General features: G+C 39.5%; 1 protein-coding gene and 2 pseudogenes across 6 annotated transcripts in view; 1 reads left to right on the forward strand and 2 right to left on the reverse strand.

Moving 5' to 3' along the window:
* Positions 1–20,014, reverse strand: part of UPF2 (UPF2 regulator of nonsense mediated mRNA decay) — a 90,614-nt gene that overhangs the window by 60,550 nt on the left and 10,050 nt on the right. For all 6 annotated transcript variants that reach the window (XM_083183463.1, XM_083183465.1, XM_083183462.1 and 3 more), the window contains exons 4-10: positions 19,142–19,921; positions 16,935–17,095; positions 16,078–16,275; positions 12,372–12,518; positions 5,547–5,650; positions 3,807–3,892; positions 1,405–1,513 (exon numbers count right to left, since the gene is read on the reverse strand). In XM_083183463.1, coding sequence (XP_083039589.1) covers positions 1,405–1,513; positions 3,807–3,892; positions 5,547–5,650; positions 12,372–12,518; positions 16,078–16,275; positions 16,935–17,095; positions 19,142–19,921 — 1,585 coding nt within the window. The remainder of the gene's footprint in view (positions 1–1,404; positions 1,514–3,806; positions 3,893–5,546; positions 5,651–12,371; positions 12,519–16,077; positions 16,276–16,934; positions 17,096–19,141; positions 19,922–20,014) is intronic.
* On the reverse strand, positions 7,462–7,581 carry LOC146076185 (5S ribosomal RNA; annotated as a pseudogene).
* Positions 11,101–11,220, forward strand: LOC146076186 (5S ribosomal RNA; annotated as a pseudogene).

The raw sequence follows: 20,014 nt of genomic DNA on the forward strand, positions 1-20,014 counted from the left end.
CGTAAGACAGGGGGAAGGCAGTCTAACAGTGGTGGAGAAGAGCTCCTGAAGAGGCAAAGCCCTGGAGAGACGGCAGCCATGCAAAAGAGCTTAAAGGCCGCTGGCCCCAGGTGAAGGTGCAGATAAATAAAATATTAAAACTAAAAAGGATGTGCGTGGTCATTTTAATACAGGTTGAGTATCCCTTATCCAAAATGCTCGGAACTAGAAGAATTGTGGATAACGGATTATTCCGTATTTTGGAATATTTTTATATTTGAATGAGGTATCTTGAATGTATGTTGCACAAACACATCACATACATGAAAAACACACAAATATATTTTATTTGTGCATGAAACAAGGTTTTAAAGCATGAAACAAAAGTTTGTGTACAATCTCAAATACTGAATTTGAATGCCAAGCAATAATGTTCTTGCACATATTTAGTGCCAGTTACATGTTACTTCCCCAGTAGTACCAGTTACATGTTACTTCCTCAGTAGTGCCAGTTACAGATGTAGCCAGATGTTTTTAGCAAAAAATACAAGTACATTTTGGCGACTATGGTTTTCGGAATAATTTGGATACGGATAGTCAACCTGTATTGCCTTTGCAGGAGGACTATAAGTACCAGCAGGCCGTTAATGGCCCACATACTGGTATTTGTGGTTCTCACACTGTAGTCCCACTGTAAAGGACAATATTACTTTATGCACAAGCTATCAACCCCACACACAATGCCCTGTGGTATGCAAAGACACTTGGTGCTACTATGGCGTGAATCGATAGGCTGATTTTTTACGCAAGAAGGCTATATGTATGCACATCTGTATGTTACGTGCTTGATATTTTTTTTTAAAAAAGGTCAGATGTTTAGATTATAAAATGAAGACTCAATTTCAATAAATGTTTTCCTAGGTCTTAAAAATCACATTGCGGAAAGAGTGCCCTATATGCTAGCTAATGTCTATCAACTGGAGGCCCCTACATTCCTGACTGAAAAGTAAGAAAAGGTTTATATGTATAGTAATTTGCTTTATTACCTTTTTTATGGAGTTATTCAGTAACCTATAAATCATTAATATATTTTTTTTTTATAATTGTTTTCTAAAATCTCCATACAGCATACCAGAACAATGTAATAGGAATAAAATTATACAAATAAAAGGATTAATCATTTACTATAGGTCACCTGAATTGTAATTTATTTTTTCCCAAAATGGACCTCAGAGACAAAAAATATTGCAGTAGCAGTCTCTCTTAAAAGCATTAAAGAAACGTTCTGCTTTACAGGAACAAATATGGGATACTAGCAACTAAATATTCTGATACAATTAAGTGTATGGTGACAATGTGAGACTTGCGTGAAATTGCAATATATACTATACTTTGGTCCATAAATTGCAGCAGATGCCAACTTACATGAAATTTGAAATCCCCTTTCAACATGGAACAGAGGTCTTCTGCAACATCAGACATGCATGGGTGCAGGGTGGCAACCAACCGCGCATAAAATGGCAATAGATCCAACCTGAGAACAAGAAAAAAAATAAAAAAAATTTAACTGGTCAGTTTATAGGTTGCTCTACTTAATTTAATACAGGAAGCTAAAAAAAGAATTTCGATTATATTATTGTAACAGATGCTTGCCCCGCTAATTTCTTTATATGGAGCCACAATGTAAACAATTAGCAAAACAAAGTTTGCACTACATGTGGCACTTGATGTGATACGTTTAGATGCAACATTCAGGATACTTTTGATAACTATTTAAAGGTTACCCATCCAATATCTCCCTTCTCCTGCAGAAACCATAAAAGATGGGAGAAGCAGTCTTACCACACCACTACCAGAGAAAGAGAGGTGTCTGTAAACAAAAACTAATTTTTCACAGGACTACCTTTTTAAAGAGGTATTCAATCCCAGCCACTACTATCGCCAGGAGGAAATATTGTCTGTTTACCACAAGATTAGGTCGATTATTGCCATTTTGACCTGTTCAATGGTCAGGGCCATTTATCCGTGATGGCCGATATTTCCGCCTGTGCAAAATATCTGCCAACATTACATTGAATATCACCCTTAGACCAACTTTGTGCACTTGAATGCCAAGCCAATTTACAGCAAATCTGATATTCTACCCACAATCTGAGATAGACCATACTACATCATCATCGTTGTGTAACAGTGTTTATCTTTTGTATGTGTACTTTTAAAATTAAGTACAAAGCCTAGCCCAAATTTTAGATAGTATAAATTACTGAAATTCAGTAGAGCTGTTTGTTTGAGGTTTTTGGTTGTATTTGGCATTGTTCAAAGTACAAGTACATAATTACACCACATTTACGTCAAATAAATATTTTTTTTATATTATTTGTAACCTTAAAAATGCAAAATATACTTTGCAGAAGCAGCTTTTGCTGATAAAATAATATGCACCATGCCTATATACTGTATATAAGTGTGTGTGTATCTGAATAAATAAAAAATTGTTATGCTACAATGTTTTCCAGCCAAACACCATCACATTTTGGTATGCAGATTCAGTCATATAATGATATGCAACATGCCTATATTCTGTATTTAATAATAACATATGACTGAGGGGGCGTATACCTGGACTAGCTTGGTGTAGGACAGTGATGGCTAACATTGACACTCCAGCTGTTGGTGTACTACACATCCCAGCATGCCCTGCATCAGTTTTGGCATGGCCAAATAGCAAAACTGTAGAAGGGCATGCTGGGATGTGTAGTTCACCAACAGCTGGAGTGTCAAGGTTAGCCATCACTGGTGTAGGATGTGTACGCCAGCTCTCCCACTCCTATCCTGATAATATATCCTTGTTTCAGCCCTACAGGAACGGTCTAAACTACTTCAGGGGTAGTCCATGCCTTCTGGCACCCTCTGTATCCGAAGCTGCATCTCGGGGGCCTGATCCTGCCTTTCTGCTGACCCGCAGGTGCCATCATAAGTGTTACGTTGTGCCGCCAATACTCAACCGCAGCTTCTATCCTGTTCTGGGCTGGACACAGGGGCACCGCCGTGAGCCTGGGGAGAGTCAGCGGGTGATGAGGCGGGCACCTTGGCTGTCTCTGCTGCCCTCTGAACGGTTCGATCCTGCTGCCAAGTGAATGTCGCCATTTTGGGTGAGGTGGCCTGAATGGGAGCATCTCTCCTGGCTTCCCTGCCATTCTACTTCTGCCCCTGCAATACACCCTGGCCCTGCCTAACTGTAGATGACTCCTGGCTCCACTGACTTTGGCTGGGCATATATTCTGTACTGGTATCCCTTCAGCTTTTTGGTGGTGTGCTAGAAAACACCATTTTCCTCTGTGCCTCCCTACAGCGACTGGCTTGCTCTTTATACTACCCTGCACATTTTCTTGGAACTATGGATGTCACTAAGTTGCTCAGGCTATATATGCTTCAACGCAGAGGCTTCTATAATTGTTACTATGCCAGTGGATGCTGTGCATTACAATGATCACTTGGCTGGTGCCTCTCCAAATGGGCTATCTACTACTACTGTGACCCCCAGTGGAATATTTTTTCCTTTATATCTGAGCAGAGTGTCCAGAGGATTGAGGGGACTTGATGCCTCTGCAATGCTTGCACCTCGTCCAAATCTATGGCTCCTTATTTTTCCATCTCTGACTACCTCACTTCTGCTATGGTTCATCCAGATGTCCTTCATTGGCCTCTGGAGCTAGCTATGTGCTACTTGCATTATTGGATAATATACCCTGGACGCTCTCCTGGTCATCTCCAAACACATGACTACTGAAGAAAATATTAAATACTAATAATGCATTTTGTTGTACCTTTGTCTGGGAACAATGAAAAGTGCTCGGACCAGTTTCCTTCTGTTTGCTTTGGTGTTCATATTCATACAGAAATCCATTGCAGCCTGAAATGTGTAACACAACAAACACTATAAAATATCTAGAAAAGTATAAAGCTATAAATATGAACAATATTTAAATAACAAACTTTTGAAATTGAAAGTGGAGCCCAGTATATAGGATACTGTGAAGAATGTGTCCCATGGCGACATAATGCATAAAGTATGTCACTCAGGAGCACATAATATTATATCGGAACATTGGTACTTTGATCTAAGCATAAGAAGTACTGCAGCATATATTACTTTGATAGCTCTAGAGGCACAGCTTTATAGAGAACGTTAAACCCACACTGTAGTGTTTATAAAGTGTTTCAAACTTTAGGTTTACAAATCTCTATCACAATGCAAAAAAAACAATAATAAAAAGTACAAATTTATGCAAGAAAATCAACCACCTAAAATAATGCAAGGTTTATCCATGGGTACACTGTAGAGACTAAGGGGGCTATTCAATCACAGTCGACCATCTCCCGATGGGATAGATGGCCGCCAGGCCCTATTCAATGCTGTCTTCCCTGACAGCATTGAACAGGGGAGCTCGGCAGAACGAGCCCGACTTCACAAGCTGTCGGGCTCGTTCTGCCGAGAATGGCCGGGAAGTGACGAGCTTTCAGCTGCCACTCACCCCCTTCCCGCTGCAGGCGGGACATTGAATCCCGCCTGCAAATTCTCGGTCGAGCTGACCAAGAACGGGACAGGGACACGGCTGTCGAGCGTGACCCCAGATTGAATACCCTCCTTAATGTGCATACACATGCAACAATGTTGGAAACGATCCGACACAGTTACCGATGGTTTTAAATTGTTCATCGTGTATTGTTCAAATAGCCATAGCTTGGATGAGTGCGTGTACATCTATATCATGCATCTCGGTAAAAGGAATGCCTAGTTACAGCTCTGTGAGACCCATTTTTTAGGTGCGTAGCCTACTTTAAGCTGCTGCAGACAATGGTTTGAGACTGCTGCCAAATATGGTTATCAGGTTGAAGCTTGCTTTTAAGATAAACATCAGATGGGTTACCTCAATTCTAAATTCTGATTCAAAGCCTTTGGCTTACCCACGTGATTCGAAGCCTTTGGCTTACCCACTTTGTAGAAATCTTATCAGACACCCTTATATCACTCAATATATTATCTTGTTATTATTGAATGCAATTATTTGACTTGTTACAACATTTTCAAATATTCCTTCTAAAAATGTTAACCTGGATCTCACAGACAAAGAAGAAGGAATAACACACATTTACTTTTATACAACTGTATTTGCCAAATCATAAGAATTGCAGTTTATTGCAAATTTGGTACTTATGTAATATCTGGGCTCCCGGTTTTCTTATGAGACCGTGTCCGCTCGCCACGCTTCGGGCACGGTGGCTCACTGCGCTCGCCACACTATATAAAATCAACTCCATGCGTAATTGGATAGTAGGGGTATGAAAAAATGGGGTGCATTTAACATGGGAGCCCAGATAATACATAAGTACCGCAAATTTATATGTAGTTTGCTGAAATTACACACCTTCGTCCAAGATTTTTAAATATTGCCATTATTAAAAGAGCAAAAAAAAAGGTATTTGTATGCAAACAATACAGACACACAATGGAGGGTATTCATTCATAAAGAAAATATAAAAATAAGTAATGTGTAAAAAGCTACCTTATCTATCAGATCACGATTAACACAGTTGGGCAACTGCTGGATGAAGGCATCAACAATGAGCTTCAAATGAGACCCGGTGCTGGCTTCTTCATCTTCTTGCTCTAGTGCAAAAAATAAAACTTGCAAAATCAATATTTTATGTAGAAAGTAACATCAAAACAAATGCTGCAATATGCACCACTCACATACATGATCAAAATTACAATACTGTACAGGTTAAACTTTGTCTCACACAGTGGCAAAATGGTATTGCACCTCAGTGTAGAAAATAATCATTGAAGGCGTCAGGTATTTCTGATAAACACAGGTGACCAATTAAATAGGCTATGGCATTATCAAATAGCAACTGGAAAGGACTCTGGAGGGTCTTCAATGTGGGATTTCGGCTGCAGGAATGTTCCGACAGTGGGAATCCCGGGCCATTTTCGGTCAACTCGCATGTAACTCTAACAGGCGAAATTTTATGTTCCTCCTGTCGAGTGGCAAAAAGTGGTTGTGACAGCAAAAACTTCCGTGGATTGTCGAGCAATGGCAGTGAATTCGACAATCCATGGCCGTTTCTGAGAAAACAAATCAGTCTTGTTTTAAAGTCGGATGTGTTTTGCTGAAATCTGCCTTCAATGCTGTTGGAAATGGATTATAGCAGATAGGCTTAGATCACACAATGCAGTATAACACATTTTATCTGTATAGCAGATATTAGAACCAACAAATAATTGATGGAAACAGGTTGTTGGGCTATTTACCAAGTCTTGAAGAGACAGAGTTGATTGAGATAAAAGGACAAAAAAAACAGCTCGTACTATAACTGTCATTTTTCAAACATGGCCTGTAGCTTGGCTATTAAGGTGCCCATACATGATACAATATTCCCGTGTGTTTTGAACTAGAACACGTGATTTGTGTGCGATTTGCGTACAATGCGATCGGGACCTAGTTCAAAAATCACGGGCTGCAGAGACTTTATGTGCTGTGCGATGGAATGCCCGCGGGAGCGTGCATCGCACAGTACCATTTTACCATGTATGGGCACCTTTAGAAGCAGATTGGCTGGTACTTTATCTCTCTACAAGGCTTAGTAAACAGACCTCTTCGGGGCTGGCATATTAACCCTTAAAATAATAAACACAAGGGCGATAAAAGAACAGCCAAATGGCTCATAACTGTCCTTTTTTAAACACTGCCTATAACATGAATGTTAGAGACTAACTGGCTGGGAGTTTATCACTCTTTATCACCCTCAAGTTTAGCTCTTTTTTTTTTAGGTGTCATTTCTCTGCCCTTTAGTTTGCTAATATGTTGCAGCAATACTGTGTTCCAGACCACCACAAACCCAAAACGGTTTTCCCATCTGACTTTGAAAAGTATGGTGCACTTATTTCTAACTGACACTTTATAAAGATCGTGTGTGGGTTTTTGTCTGCTCAAGGGAGGGCAAACATAAGACAGAAAAAGAGCTTTGTGGGCGCACTCTTGTATTTGTAAATGTGAAATTAATTTAAAACTTAACATTTATTTCGATCTTTTAATATAGAGTAACCAAGATTTTGAAAATTATTCAAGGTTTTGCAAAAAAAATTTTTTATATTGTTAGTAACAATGATAGGGAAAGGAGAGTGAAAGGGGTTGGAAAAGGGTACCAGTAGTATGCAACATATAATATATCAAATGTTGTGTGATGGCTCTTTCCACTTTTCACACTTTACTCTCCATTCAGCGCACTACGTCCTTATCATCATTGACATGTGGACAATGTGATTATGGGCGAAAATGAATGGTTTTAATCACCTACAGGTTCGAATCACCAGTAGGGATATAGATTACCCCAGCAACAGTGTATTGGTATTTTCACAGCTTGTATTGCTCATGCAGTAGGCGTATCCAATGCAATTATCTTAGGGATACCTCTGGACTGATACCACACCAGATGTTCTTCAGGGGTCCCCCACAAGAATACTATTCTGGCCCGTCACTGCTTAGCTTCCAAGTTCGGGAAGTGTTTGGGCAGTTCCAGTGAGGTATGGTGGTATTTTCTGAGGTTTTGCCTTTCCCAAAATAAGAATTGCCTGGTTAACCGCGGATTAGAGCATTGATAGCTGACTGGATACCCAACTTGTGTGGCCACCAAGGGATTTGCAGCTAAATATATATCTCTTCAAAAATTGCTGCAGTAATGACATTACAGAGGGAGAAAAGAGACATAAGGAGGGAGGGGGAGGGGAGAAGAAAGATGGGAAGGGAGGATGGGAAAGGGGAAGTATTAGCAATTTGTGATAAATGAGGCAAAGTTGCCTATTTAATATAGATGATATTTAGGATTAATTATGGCTGCTAGTTCTGGTGAACAAGGGGTTAAATACCTATGTACCAGGTATGGCCTGCCTGCTTAATTCTGGTGGTCAATTCCTTTTAGCAGAATAGGGTTATCCAGTATCCACAATTAGGTATTACAACACTGCTGTCCCACAAAGTATCTCAGTTCCAACACGGGGTTAAATACCTCAGTACCAGGCATAGCCTGCCTGCTTATTTCTGATGGTCAATTGTAATTAGCAGACAAGGGTTATCCAGTAGTCACAGTGAAATATAGCAACTCTGCTGCCCCACAAGGTAGCTCAGCTCCGATGCTGGCCACTGCAGGAACTTGCTGATAATATCAATTTAGACACTAGTTATTATGTGTACACATCTAATTGTAGCAGTTCCTTTGAAAAAACGAAAGTGTCACTCCTCTGCCAGACGCAGATGGAGGACACTGGTACCTGGGACGCCTCCGGGCGTCAGAGCGTGGAGTCCGGGCAGGTCTGAGGTACGGCTGGTTGGGGATCGCAGTGTGGACGGTCTCCGTGCAGGTAACGCCGCTGCTGCTGTCGCTGGGGTGTCAGTTTAGACACGTGTTTCGCCGGGATCGGCTTCGTCAGTATGCGCCATCTTGGTTGAGGGCAGTTTGCCCTGACTCTTGTACGTTGTTCATCCAATCACCATAATGCTTTTTTTGAGTGATGTCTCTACTGGCCTATGTGGAGGCACTTGTCACTGATTAGCCTGAAGCTGATATACTGCATCACATGCGATTGCAATATCCTATACATTGGGATGACAAGCCGGATGCTAAAACAACGTGCCCTTGAGCATCTAGGGAACATTCGGAATGCCCAAACCGATATAAAAAAGATGAAGCAATTAACAACTGTAGCAAGACACTTCCATCTGAAACATGCCGGAAAATCCACCAGCTTCAAGATATTTGGCCTCGAGCAAATACATCTGGGCCTCAGAGGTGGGGACCTCAACCAAACACTGCTTCAGAAAGAAGGGAAATGGATTTTCCGTTTGGGATCCCTAGCACCCAATGGCCTTAATGAAGACATCAAATATGGGGCATTTCTCAGATAAAACCATTTTTTTGTGAATCATGCAGTAAGGTTCCATCCCTTCCATCAATATATAGCTGAATACCAACGTGTCATCCTCAGCTCTATACAAATTTTATCACCATCACCTAATTTAACACGCTAGCACGGTCAATTTTAGTCCTCACCAGGTTGGAGCACCTACACTATCCAATCACCCCACTTCAATTCACCAGCATCTCACCTGATACCTTAGCATCAGCACAACGGGTATCCTGGTAATACTCTTTATATTGGTAACCGTACCAATGAATTACCACCAGTCACTTATATGTCACAGCATCCTGGGTACCACACCATCACAAAATATATATACTTCATGTATATATTTCTTTTTCCTTTCACATCAGTTAGGTTTTTTGTTTCACGCTTTTTCTTCCCCTCACCAATATTTGTCACCTTCACATGGCCATACCCAGGACCCACACTCATTAATTAATACTAATTGTCACTTTCACTATCATGCCCATACCCACATTATTCACTGGGCCATTCATCGTTTCACGGGTTTCACACTCATCTTTTATATACTCCATGTTTTATTTATAACTTTCACTTTTTCAATATTTAATATATATACATATATTTTTTATCAAATATTTTATTAATCCTTTAATCAATTTTCTATTGATATTCATCAATTTAATGAAACAATACATTTTTTTAATAAATAAGTTTTTTTTTTTAAATAATTTTTAAATTTTTTAAATAATTAATTCTTCACTCTATTTTCTATTCAATTGAATTTTCATTCATATTTATATTTATATGTCCATCAAGAACTTCATTGTTAATATAATTCATAAAATGTCCCTCCTTTTATAATGAGTCCCTTACTATACATTGTAGACAGATGCGTCCTCTATAATAGACAACTAATACAGCATCATGTTAATACAAACTCTCCAGGTATCTCATCAAACTAATTAATCCCTAATAAATAATTTTGGGAGGTGAATGCATACACCCCATATCTGGTAATTCTAACACAACCATTATACAATTCAAGTTGTCAAACTCCTACAAATAAGGCTACCACGCTACTTTCATACTGTTACTAACTAGCCTTAATAGACTATATTAAACACAGTGGAAAACGGCATTTAACTTCAGCCACAGCTTCAGGCTAATCAGTGACAAGTGCCTCCACATAGGCCAGTAGAGACATCACTCAAAAAAAGCATTATGGTGATTGGATGAACAACGTACAAGAGTCAGGGCAAACTGCCCTCAACCAAGATGGCGCATACTGACGAAGCCGATCCCGGCGAAACACGTGTCTAAACTGACACCCCAGCGACAGCAGCAGCGGCGTTACCTGCACGGAGACCGTCCACACTGCGATCCCCAACCAGCCGTACCTCAGACCTGCCCGGACTCCACGCTCTGACGCCCGGAGGCGTCCCAGGTACCAGTGTCCTCCATCTGCGTCTGGCAGAGGAGTGACACTTTCGTTTTTTCAAAGGAACTGCTACAATTAGATGTGTACACATAATAACTAGTGTCTAAATTGATATTATCAGCAAGTTCCTGCAGTGGCCAGCATCGGAGCTGAGCTACCTTGTGGGGCAGCAGAGTTGCTATATTTCACTGTGACTACTGGATAACCCTTGTCTGCTAATTACAATTGACCATCAGAAATAAGCAGGCAGGCTATGCCTGGTACTGAGGTATTTAACCCCGTGTTGGAACTGAGATACTTTGTGGGACAGCAGTGTTGTAATACCTAATTGTGGATACTGGATAACCCTATTCTGCTAAAAGGAATTGACCACCAGAATTAAGCAGGCAGGCCATACCTGGTACATAGGTATTTAACCCCTTGTTCACCAGAACTAGCAGCCATAATTAATCCTAAATATCATCTATATTAAATAGGCAACTTTGCCTCATTTATCACAAATTGCTAATACTTCCCCTTTCCCATCCTCCCTTCCCATCTTTCTTCTCCCCTCCCCCTCCCTCCTTATGTCTCTTTTCTCCCTCTGTAATGTCATTACTGCAGCAATTTTTGAAGAGATATATATTTAGCTGCAAATCCCTTGGTGGCCACACAAGTTGGGTATCCAGTCAGCTATCAATGCTCTAATCCGCGGTTAACCAGGCAATTCTTATTTTGGGAAAGGCAAAACCTCAGAAAATACCACCATACCTCACTGGAACTGCCCAAACACTTCCCGAACTTGGAAGCTAAGCAGTGACGGGCCAGAATAGTATTCTTGTGGGGGACCCCTGAAGAACATCTGGTGTGGTATCAGTCCAGAGGTATCCCTAAGATAATTGCATTGGATACGCCTACTGCATGAGCAATACAAGCTGTGAAAATACCAATACACTGTTGCTGGGGTAATCTATATCCCTACTGGTGATTCGAACCTGTAGGTGATTAAAACCATTCATTTTCGCCCATAATCACATTGTCCACATGTCAATGATGATAAGGACGTAGTGCGCTGAATGGAGAGTAAAGTGTGAAAAGTGGAAAGAGCCATCACACAACATTTGATATATTATATGTTGCATACTACTGGTACCCTTTTCCAACCCCTTTCACTCTCCTTTCCCTATCATTGTTACTAACAATATAAAAAATTTTTTTTGCAAAACCTTGAATAATTTTCAAAATCTTGGTTACTCTATATTAAAAGATCGAAATAAATGTTAAGTTTTAAATTAATTTCACATTTACAAATACAAGAGTGCGCCCACAAAGCTCTTTTTCTGTCTTATGTTTGCCCTCCCTTGAGCAGACAAAAACCCACACACAGTTGTTATACTGAAATCGTGGGCGCACCACCAATCAATGACTATTAGAATTTAAATGAAATAGTCCCTATGTTGGTCATCTCAATGAACTAATAACTAATTTATTCACGTCAGTGCAGCTCCAAACCTTATCCCACACTTTATAAAGATCAACAGGTAATCTGGAAAAATAATGAACAGTTAGTAGTCCATGAGGACCAGTTCCTCCTCTAGAACAATGTGCCAGCTGTGCTACAATACAGTAAACAGATCTAATGGCTCCAGGCAGGTGAGAGAGGGATGGCTGAAACACCGCCATCGGATGGGATATTCCGTAAGCCAGCAAAAAGTACATGTTGTTCAGAATAATTTATGTCAAGCATACACACTATGCAATTTGTAGAGAACTTGAACTGTATGAAATATTTCAGTCATTTATTGGTCATTGTTAATTATTACCTGCTAGGGTGCAATACCCTGCCAATAAAAATATTTGCAAGCCTTATTATTGGCTAAAAGATTTTAGACTCCTACCTATGAACAGATTTATCTTTGCCTGGTAGGGAATATATTAAGTTAGATGCCATATGGGTTTTCTCCAGACATCTTGAGGACTCAAATTAAAGATGTGTATATTCACGGTTTAATCTTTCTGTTGTTTTACCTTGCTCATCAAGAAGTTTTTTGGTGAGGTCTTCTGCTTCCTCAACACCTTCCAGCTCCATTGTATCATCATTTATATCCAAAGTCTCCAATTCCAATTCTAACTCCTCAGTCGTGGATACCTCTCTTTCTTTACAATCCTTGGAATCTGACAATATTGTAAACATTTTTTCTTTTACATTTCAATAAGCAATATGCCAAAGCTTGTGTGATGGAATAAAATAAAAAATATATCATTGTATGTTCTCTTTCCAGAAATCTCATACATGGACACCGCACACATATTTAAAACTACGCTTTTACAACAACATTGGCAATCAAATACCCAAAGCATTCAGTTTCATTAAACATAGGAGTTAAATGGGTCACAAATAGAGTGAAGTCTATATAAATCACACCAAGAGAGAACAGTAGCAGTATAACCAATGAATGATCCATCTGCATAAACAAATCTACAAACACAGTGTACAAGGTTGTGTGGCTTGGACAGACATAGAACAAAAAAAACTGGAATTTCAGCTGCCTAAACAAAAGGTTTCAACAATCTTGTGACTGCTGGCTGTCTCCTGTGATGCTATCTACTTCTTGTCATGTCTGCCTGCGGTTGGCCTTTCCATCTGTGGCAGTTAGGTTTGTGAGTTTCCACTCCATCTGCTTAGTGCAATCTCTTTCCTATGTCAGCATTTGGTTGCCTGCCTCTATGGTGGAGTAGGAGCTGCCAGAGCTGACCAGAGGACACTGGGAGATGCTTATTTTGGTCTTCTTTCCTAAATATTTTAAATATTGAATAATTCGGCTTGGATAAACGGTTGAAGGGATTGCTCTAACTCAATTCTGGCCACCATCTTCACCTAATTGGATTTGGCTTATAGCTCCTCCTTTGTCTGACCACTGCACTGCAACACCTTGCAGCTCCTTTTGCCTAATATTAATTACATCTACCCTTTGGATCTCCTGTTGATCAGGGTAAAACAGTTCTTGACTATTTCTTATGGCTTCTAGAAAAGGCAATTTTAGATTTACAAGATCCCTTCTCTTGCATGTGTCTTGTTGGTGGAGTCTGTCCTGTGGTGCTGAAAAGTGTATATTTCTGTCCTCACACATTTTCCTGCAAGATCCATCTTACATTTAAATTACTGCTATTTCCTTAAGCTGGCCAAAATTTGCAAGCATCAGAAGCTACATGTCCCACCTTTAGACACAGCGTAACTATGGAACAGTTACATGTAATAACTGCATCCCAGTAGAGGGTGGCTAACAGTATTATAAAGTACAAGTACTCCATCATTAATTTATGAGGATATTTATAGAATGAAGGAGAGCTAGAATTAGTGAGACAGATAACTATATATCCTTATAGGGGGATGATGCATCTCCCGTGCTAGGTCAACTGACCAAATCAGAGTCACAGATGGTTGTTTGCCGTCCTTTTTCTAAGGGGTCGACTTTAAGAGAAAAATGGCCCGTTGGTGGGGCATCTTGAAAAAGCAGAGGGCACCCAAACTGTGGATTTCTAGGACTCATGGCTGGCGAAATTATAGAGTTGAAAGGTAGTAAATCCCTAGTTTGCTGTAAAACAAGCCCATAAAATTCCGTCATTTCTAAGATCGGAAAACTGGCAAAAAGGGTCCCTATTGGAAGTCATGTTCACAATTTGTTCACATTTATAGGTGGCTTTAAGACCTCCAAATCCCATACTACGGTCTGAGTGTAGTTTCTTGGGACAGGAATGTTTGATTATGTACGCAAGTCTGCATCCTGGTTGCATCATTTAAGCTCCTGACTAAATCTTCTGAGTTAATCCTGGTGTGTGGAAATTCTCTAATGTTATTTTCATGCTCTTAGTTGCTACTATGTTAAAGCTGGTTTTTATATTATATATGGTCCTGTCTCACAGCTTGGGTTTGGGATATGTGGTGGGGAGTTGTTTGGGATCAAGGCATATGGAATAGGGATCAGAACTATTTATAGAGGTACTATTTTTTAGGTTTATTTAGCGAATTCTGGTCTTATAGTTGGGGTATTTATTTTATTTATGGTGGTACGATCCGTTGACTAGCTTTATTGGCAGGTGTTAGGGTAGTTTGTTTTCTTCTGTGGAGGAGTTTCTTGGCATTTTCATAATATATTTTATACACTATCTGTAGACAATCATTGTTTTAACAAGCAGGCCCTTAAATTACGTATATCTTGTAAGACAAATGCCACTTTAGGCTTATGTCTCTTCGTGCTCAGTGCTAAAGGCTGTTTTTTTTTTCCGTATAAGATTTTTCTATCATTTAAAAAAATATATTAAAAAGGTCCTTATTACATACTACTGATCCACAAATTATTGAAATAATAGTTTTATTGTAGCTTCACTTGTTGGGAAACCCAGCACCTTCTAACTACACAACAAATATTTGGCTTGCCTAGGGTCTCCACTGATCACCACTCATAACACGGACCGTCATATATTGCTGTATTCACACAAAGTAACAGCTGAATGATCTGCCATCATTGGTAGCAGATGGAGAAAGCTCATTAATTCTGACTGCTGAACAGAGCTGCAGACCATGCTATAGCTGCATTAGAAGCAGCAGCAGTAAACCCAACAACAAAAACAACAACAAAAAAAGCTGCATTTCTGTTGCTGCAACCACAATGGAAACAAACACCGGCGAAACCACAATTGCTAATTGCATCAGCCCTAACACAATCTGTATCTGGAGCACTAGCGGTCAAGTTAGGTAACCTTCAAATACCAACTACAGTACTCAATGATGCTGTGCACAACATGCAGGGAATTCAACTGTTGGCAAATCGCCATATCCAGGGCATTTAAACGCCACCAAAGGCATCCAGATTTTTTCCCCTCTCCCCAGCCAAATGTCTGATTTGCCTAAAAGTGCTCGCTACCCTACCGTAAAGTGTGTCAGGTGGATTAGCAGGGCAAGTGCGCCCAGCACTTTATTGAAAGCTCACCTAACTTTATTCCTTTTTTACGGTGGTCTCCTTAAGACAGATTTGTGCATGAATGTATCGGAGGACAACACCATTAAGCACTACAATTGTATGGGATAGTAATGAAACTAAGGAACCATACTAATTATTGTTTGGTTCAATAAGCCCATGACATTTAACCAGCGACAGCTGGGAAATTCACAGATGTAATAGTACACCCTTATATGAAAATCTGCTAATTTTTAACAAACTGGTTTGTGTAATATTGAACATAAACTGGTAAGAAACCAGCATATACGGAACTGTGGTATCATTGTCATTGGATCATGATCTACAATTCTAAAAGATACCTCATATTATTTATAAATAGAATAGAAAATTTTCTTTGCGCATCAAAGTGATAAAGTTCTTTGCTTAGTATATACTTTTACCTATGTTATTTTATTGCCTATTGTGCGACACAGGCAATATACGTGGTTTACCTTTACTTTTGGTGGTATTACAGTGGATTTGACAGCATTACAACTTTTTTTTTTTAAATAGCACAAATTTACAAATTATAACTGAGTAAGATTAGCCCACTATGCGCATTTTATAATCTAAGTGTCTCTACATCTTAGACAACAATGGCATGAAGTCTAAATGTAATAGGATATTCTGACCCAGGCACTTTAAAAATATGGATATACCACTGATACTTCCACACTCAAAAACTTTGCCACCTTTTCCTGGCATTGAACATTGGAAGACATAATAAAATGTACCTTTTAAGTCATCTTTGCCAACGTCCTTGCCTTGGGCGCTCTTTTCGTTATCTTTAAACAGAATTGCAGGGACAAAAGCTTTAAGGTCAATCATGTTTTCGTAGAAGTTGCGGGCATCTTCATCTTCCCATATGCCACCATCCAAATCATAGTCACCAGGTTTTCCAGGTGTAAAAATGTCAATGCCTGGCCCATGTTCTGTAAAAAGTACATAAAAAGGGTATAAAAAAAATTACAATTAAAGCTAAAAAAAATCATTACAGAATAAGCCTAACAGGAGAATTCAATTAAAAACAATTTCGATAAGCTCCAGGGATAAATGCCTGGAACTATTAAGGTTCCTGCAACTAGCAGAGCTCTAGCTACATCCTCATTAGTTGTGACATCACGTCGGGCACTTACATTACACAATTCAGTTTACCTTGACTAAGCACCCGCCATTAGTTGTAGTAAACAGCTTCTCCTGACTTAAGTGCCAAGTGTGATGCAGGCAATTAATTAGCGGAACAGTAGTTCTCACACAACACAAACCCCACAAAAACAGTGCAAAATGTTAATTAGTTTCTGAAAATATCCGTTTTTATTCATGTAAAAAAAAAAAAATTTACTAAGCATTTGTATTCGATTATATTTATTAGGATTTTTTTCCATTTGCACCGACAAATCTAATGCCCTGTATACACTAAATTATGTGTGGCAAAAGGAGGTTTGCCTCATTTTAACATGTCAGAAATATACAAAAATCCAGACATGGAAATTTTACACATCAAAACAGCTAGACAAAATTAATCAGATTTTCAAACTAGTTTACATTAATAAATAAAATATATATATAATCTTTCTACATGAGCACATACCTTCTGGTACAGGTTTATCTTGAGGAAGGTCAGGCATATTCTCATCCAAGAGATCAGCAAGAGACTGTGAGTTTGCCAACAATTTCTGATAAGATGTTGCAAACTCTTCATATTGCTTGTGTCTGTCTTCGCTCAATTCTCCCTTTGTGTGGAGGATGCGCCTGCCCAAAAATAAAATCTCAGTGCATTACTCATTTTATGTTTTTTCTTAGATTTAGGGATTACAACCCCAATTAAGCTCCTAACTAACACAGCTGCATGAGAGGTGATGGGACTGCAGCCAGTTGGGCTTTTGCCATGCCATTCTCCCTAAAATCTAAATGGATTTTCTAAAATATGTTTTCAACAGAAATAAATAAAAAGACAATATTTGAGGGTCTTATAATACCAATCAAGATAAGTGGTTAAAAAAATAATTCAACACAGCTTGGAAAACATTACACTACTCTTACATTCATCTGAACAGGAACAACGTCTTAAGGGCCCCATACATCAGCAATTAATTGTGACAATTTTCAGATATGGAGAGGATTGCCACAATTAATTTTAGATGTGTGGGCTCCCCCTTTTGGCAATCCCAATCAAAATCGCCAATCGATTGCTTAATCAGGTTTTTAAACATGTTTAATAGTCTGGTATTATCTGGAGATCTTTTTTATATGTGTGGGCATTCCCAATTCGTCTTCTTCATCGATTTACATTATGAACAGCAATCGATTGGGCAATTTCCAGATATGAAGATGCAATCTTTAGATGGAAAAATCTGCCAATCACTGAAATAAATCTGTAATGTGTGGGCAAAGTCAGATAGATTGTAAAATCCATTTATCTGGCCAAAAAATCCCTGGATCTGGAAATCCATAAATTGTGATTGCTGATGTATGGGGCCCATTAGATAATGCAAAATGTGACAGGGATTTTGTAATTTTCAAGTGCAACCCAATTTACATGGGCTAAATCGACAGTCAAAAGGTCCACATGGGGTTTTTCACGTTTTTTTACCCGAACGTCGACATGGACACATGCTTCGGGGCTGGCACACTTTTATTATCCCACCACACCCTAGTGCACTGTTTTTCAACCACTGTGCCGGGGCACACTAGTGTGCCTTCAGCTGTTCTCAAGTGTGCTCCCAGATCTAGAGATGCCCAAACCAGTTTACAGCCACCACCAGTTCAACTGTTATTTTCTAGTCTCTTCTTTTCATGTATAGGGCCAATTTATTTTATTTTTGTGTGATTGTTTTTTATATGGGGGCCAATAAGTTTGGTTTTTTTCATGATGTGCCTTGGCAATTTTTAAATCTTATTTAATGTACTGCAAGGTAAAAAAGGTTGAAATCACCGCCCTAGTGGGTGGTAGGGCATGAAATACCGCCTGTCGGGTCAAAAGACAGTGAAAAATCCCATGTGGACCTAATGACCCATCGACCTTGTCCCATATCGACCTAGACCTATGTCAACCTTTCAGCATGTCAACCTAGTGGTGTCGACCTAATGACCATATCCCATTTACATGGCATAGTGCACAATAAAGGTTTATTTAAAAACCCAGTGCTTTTGGTTGTGTTTATGTTGTTATCTACCCTCACGAACAGCCAGCAGCAGTATTAAAAAGGAGTGTATTCAATGCAGTTAAGGGTTGCAGGCAACCTTAATCCATAGTCTTCCTATGGACCCTCTCCTCACACTTACACAGCCCATCGCAGTTAAAATCAGCAACTAATGTTAATACTAGGAAGGTTTCCAGTGCCTTTGATGAGAATGCATTGTGCCAAGTAAAAAAAAAAAAAAAAACAGGCTAAAAAGGAAAAAAAAAAAGTTAATGTCTAAAGATTAGATTTTATTTAAACCAGTGGTTCTCAACCTTAGTCCTCAAGGATCACCAAAAGTGCACGTTTTCCAGGTCTCCACACAAAGGTACAATAATTAGCTCCACCTATGATCTTTTCAAATGTGTCAGTGACTAATGAGTGCACCTGTTCACCTGCCAGGTGACCTGGAAAACGTGCACTCCTGGGGGTCCTTGAGGACTGAGTTTGAGAACCACTGATTTAAACCACTAAACTACATACAAAATTGTATAAAACAACTCTAATAAAAACCTAGAGAAGACAAAATCTGCCAAGTTGTTTCATACTATAACCAAATACAAACCAGCATTACTCAGTTTGCTTCTACAACTGTCCGTTTCTAACTTTCTCTTACCTGTTCTGGCGCTCTGTGTTCTGCAACTCTCTGTGGTCCCTTTTCAGGTGCTTTGTTAAAGATGTGAAGTACTCCTTTAGCAAATTTTGAAAAGGCTGCTGCTTCTCTGGGCTGATGATCTCGCTCGGTGGGAAGTTTAAATTAAATTTTTCAGATACGTACTTCACCTTTCTTGGAACCAAACCTGCTATATCATCACCACAATGACGACAGAAGCTAATAACTACTGAAACATGAGCGTGAGACTCTCGATCAGCATTAATGATGTTCTTCAGCTGCTCATAGATTAACGAAAGACCTTCTTTGTCCGTGAAGATGCCTATTATGGTTAACTCAGCAATAAAGCGCAAATCGGTTCTCAGTTTAGTAATGTTGGGTGTTTTCTCTTCTTTGCGGGCCTCAAAATGCTTTTTCCAAACCTGAAGAAGAGACTGGGCAAAATCAACATATCGCTGATGAAAGAGAGAACACAGGTGCACCGCACAGTTAACGTCAGAAATTTTTAATTTTGCTTCTACTACTGAAGCTGCAGCTTCTGCGATGTACTTGCTTAAGTTAAGGCCATTGAAATCATGTGACAAGGAATCCCTCTGTTGCTCAGTAATGGTTTTCAGCTTCTTGACAAAGGCAGTGTTTTTCTTCAGACTAGAGTCCAGCCTGCTAAAGAAGTGCTCTTCGGGCCGGTGTTCTGGAGCATTCTGATTCTTACTGCGTAGTTCTTTCCTGGCCTGATGTCGTTCCCATGCTTCCTGGTGTAGTTGATGTGCTTCTTCTTTCTCTCTGTACCAAGAAATAGAATGTTTATAGATCTATTAAAACCATTATTCTGTATTAAAAGGCCCATACACCTGTGGTATATAGAGGCAATCCCCT

This window comes from Crinia signifera, chromosome 4 (genome assembly GCF_055691185.1).
Source record: "Crinia signifera chromosome 4, ASM5569118v1, whole genome shotgun sequence".
Lineage (NCBI taxonomy): Eukaryota > Metazoa > Chordata > Amphibia > Anura > Myobatrachidae > Crinia > Crinia signifera.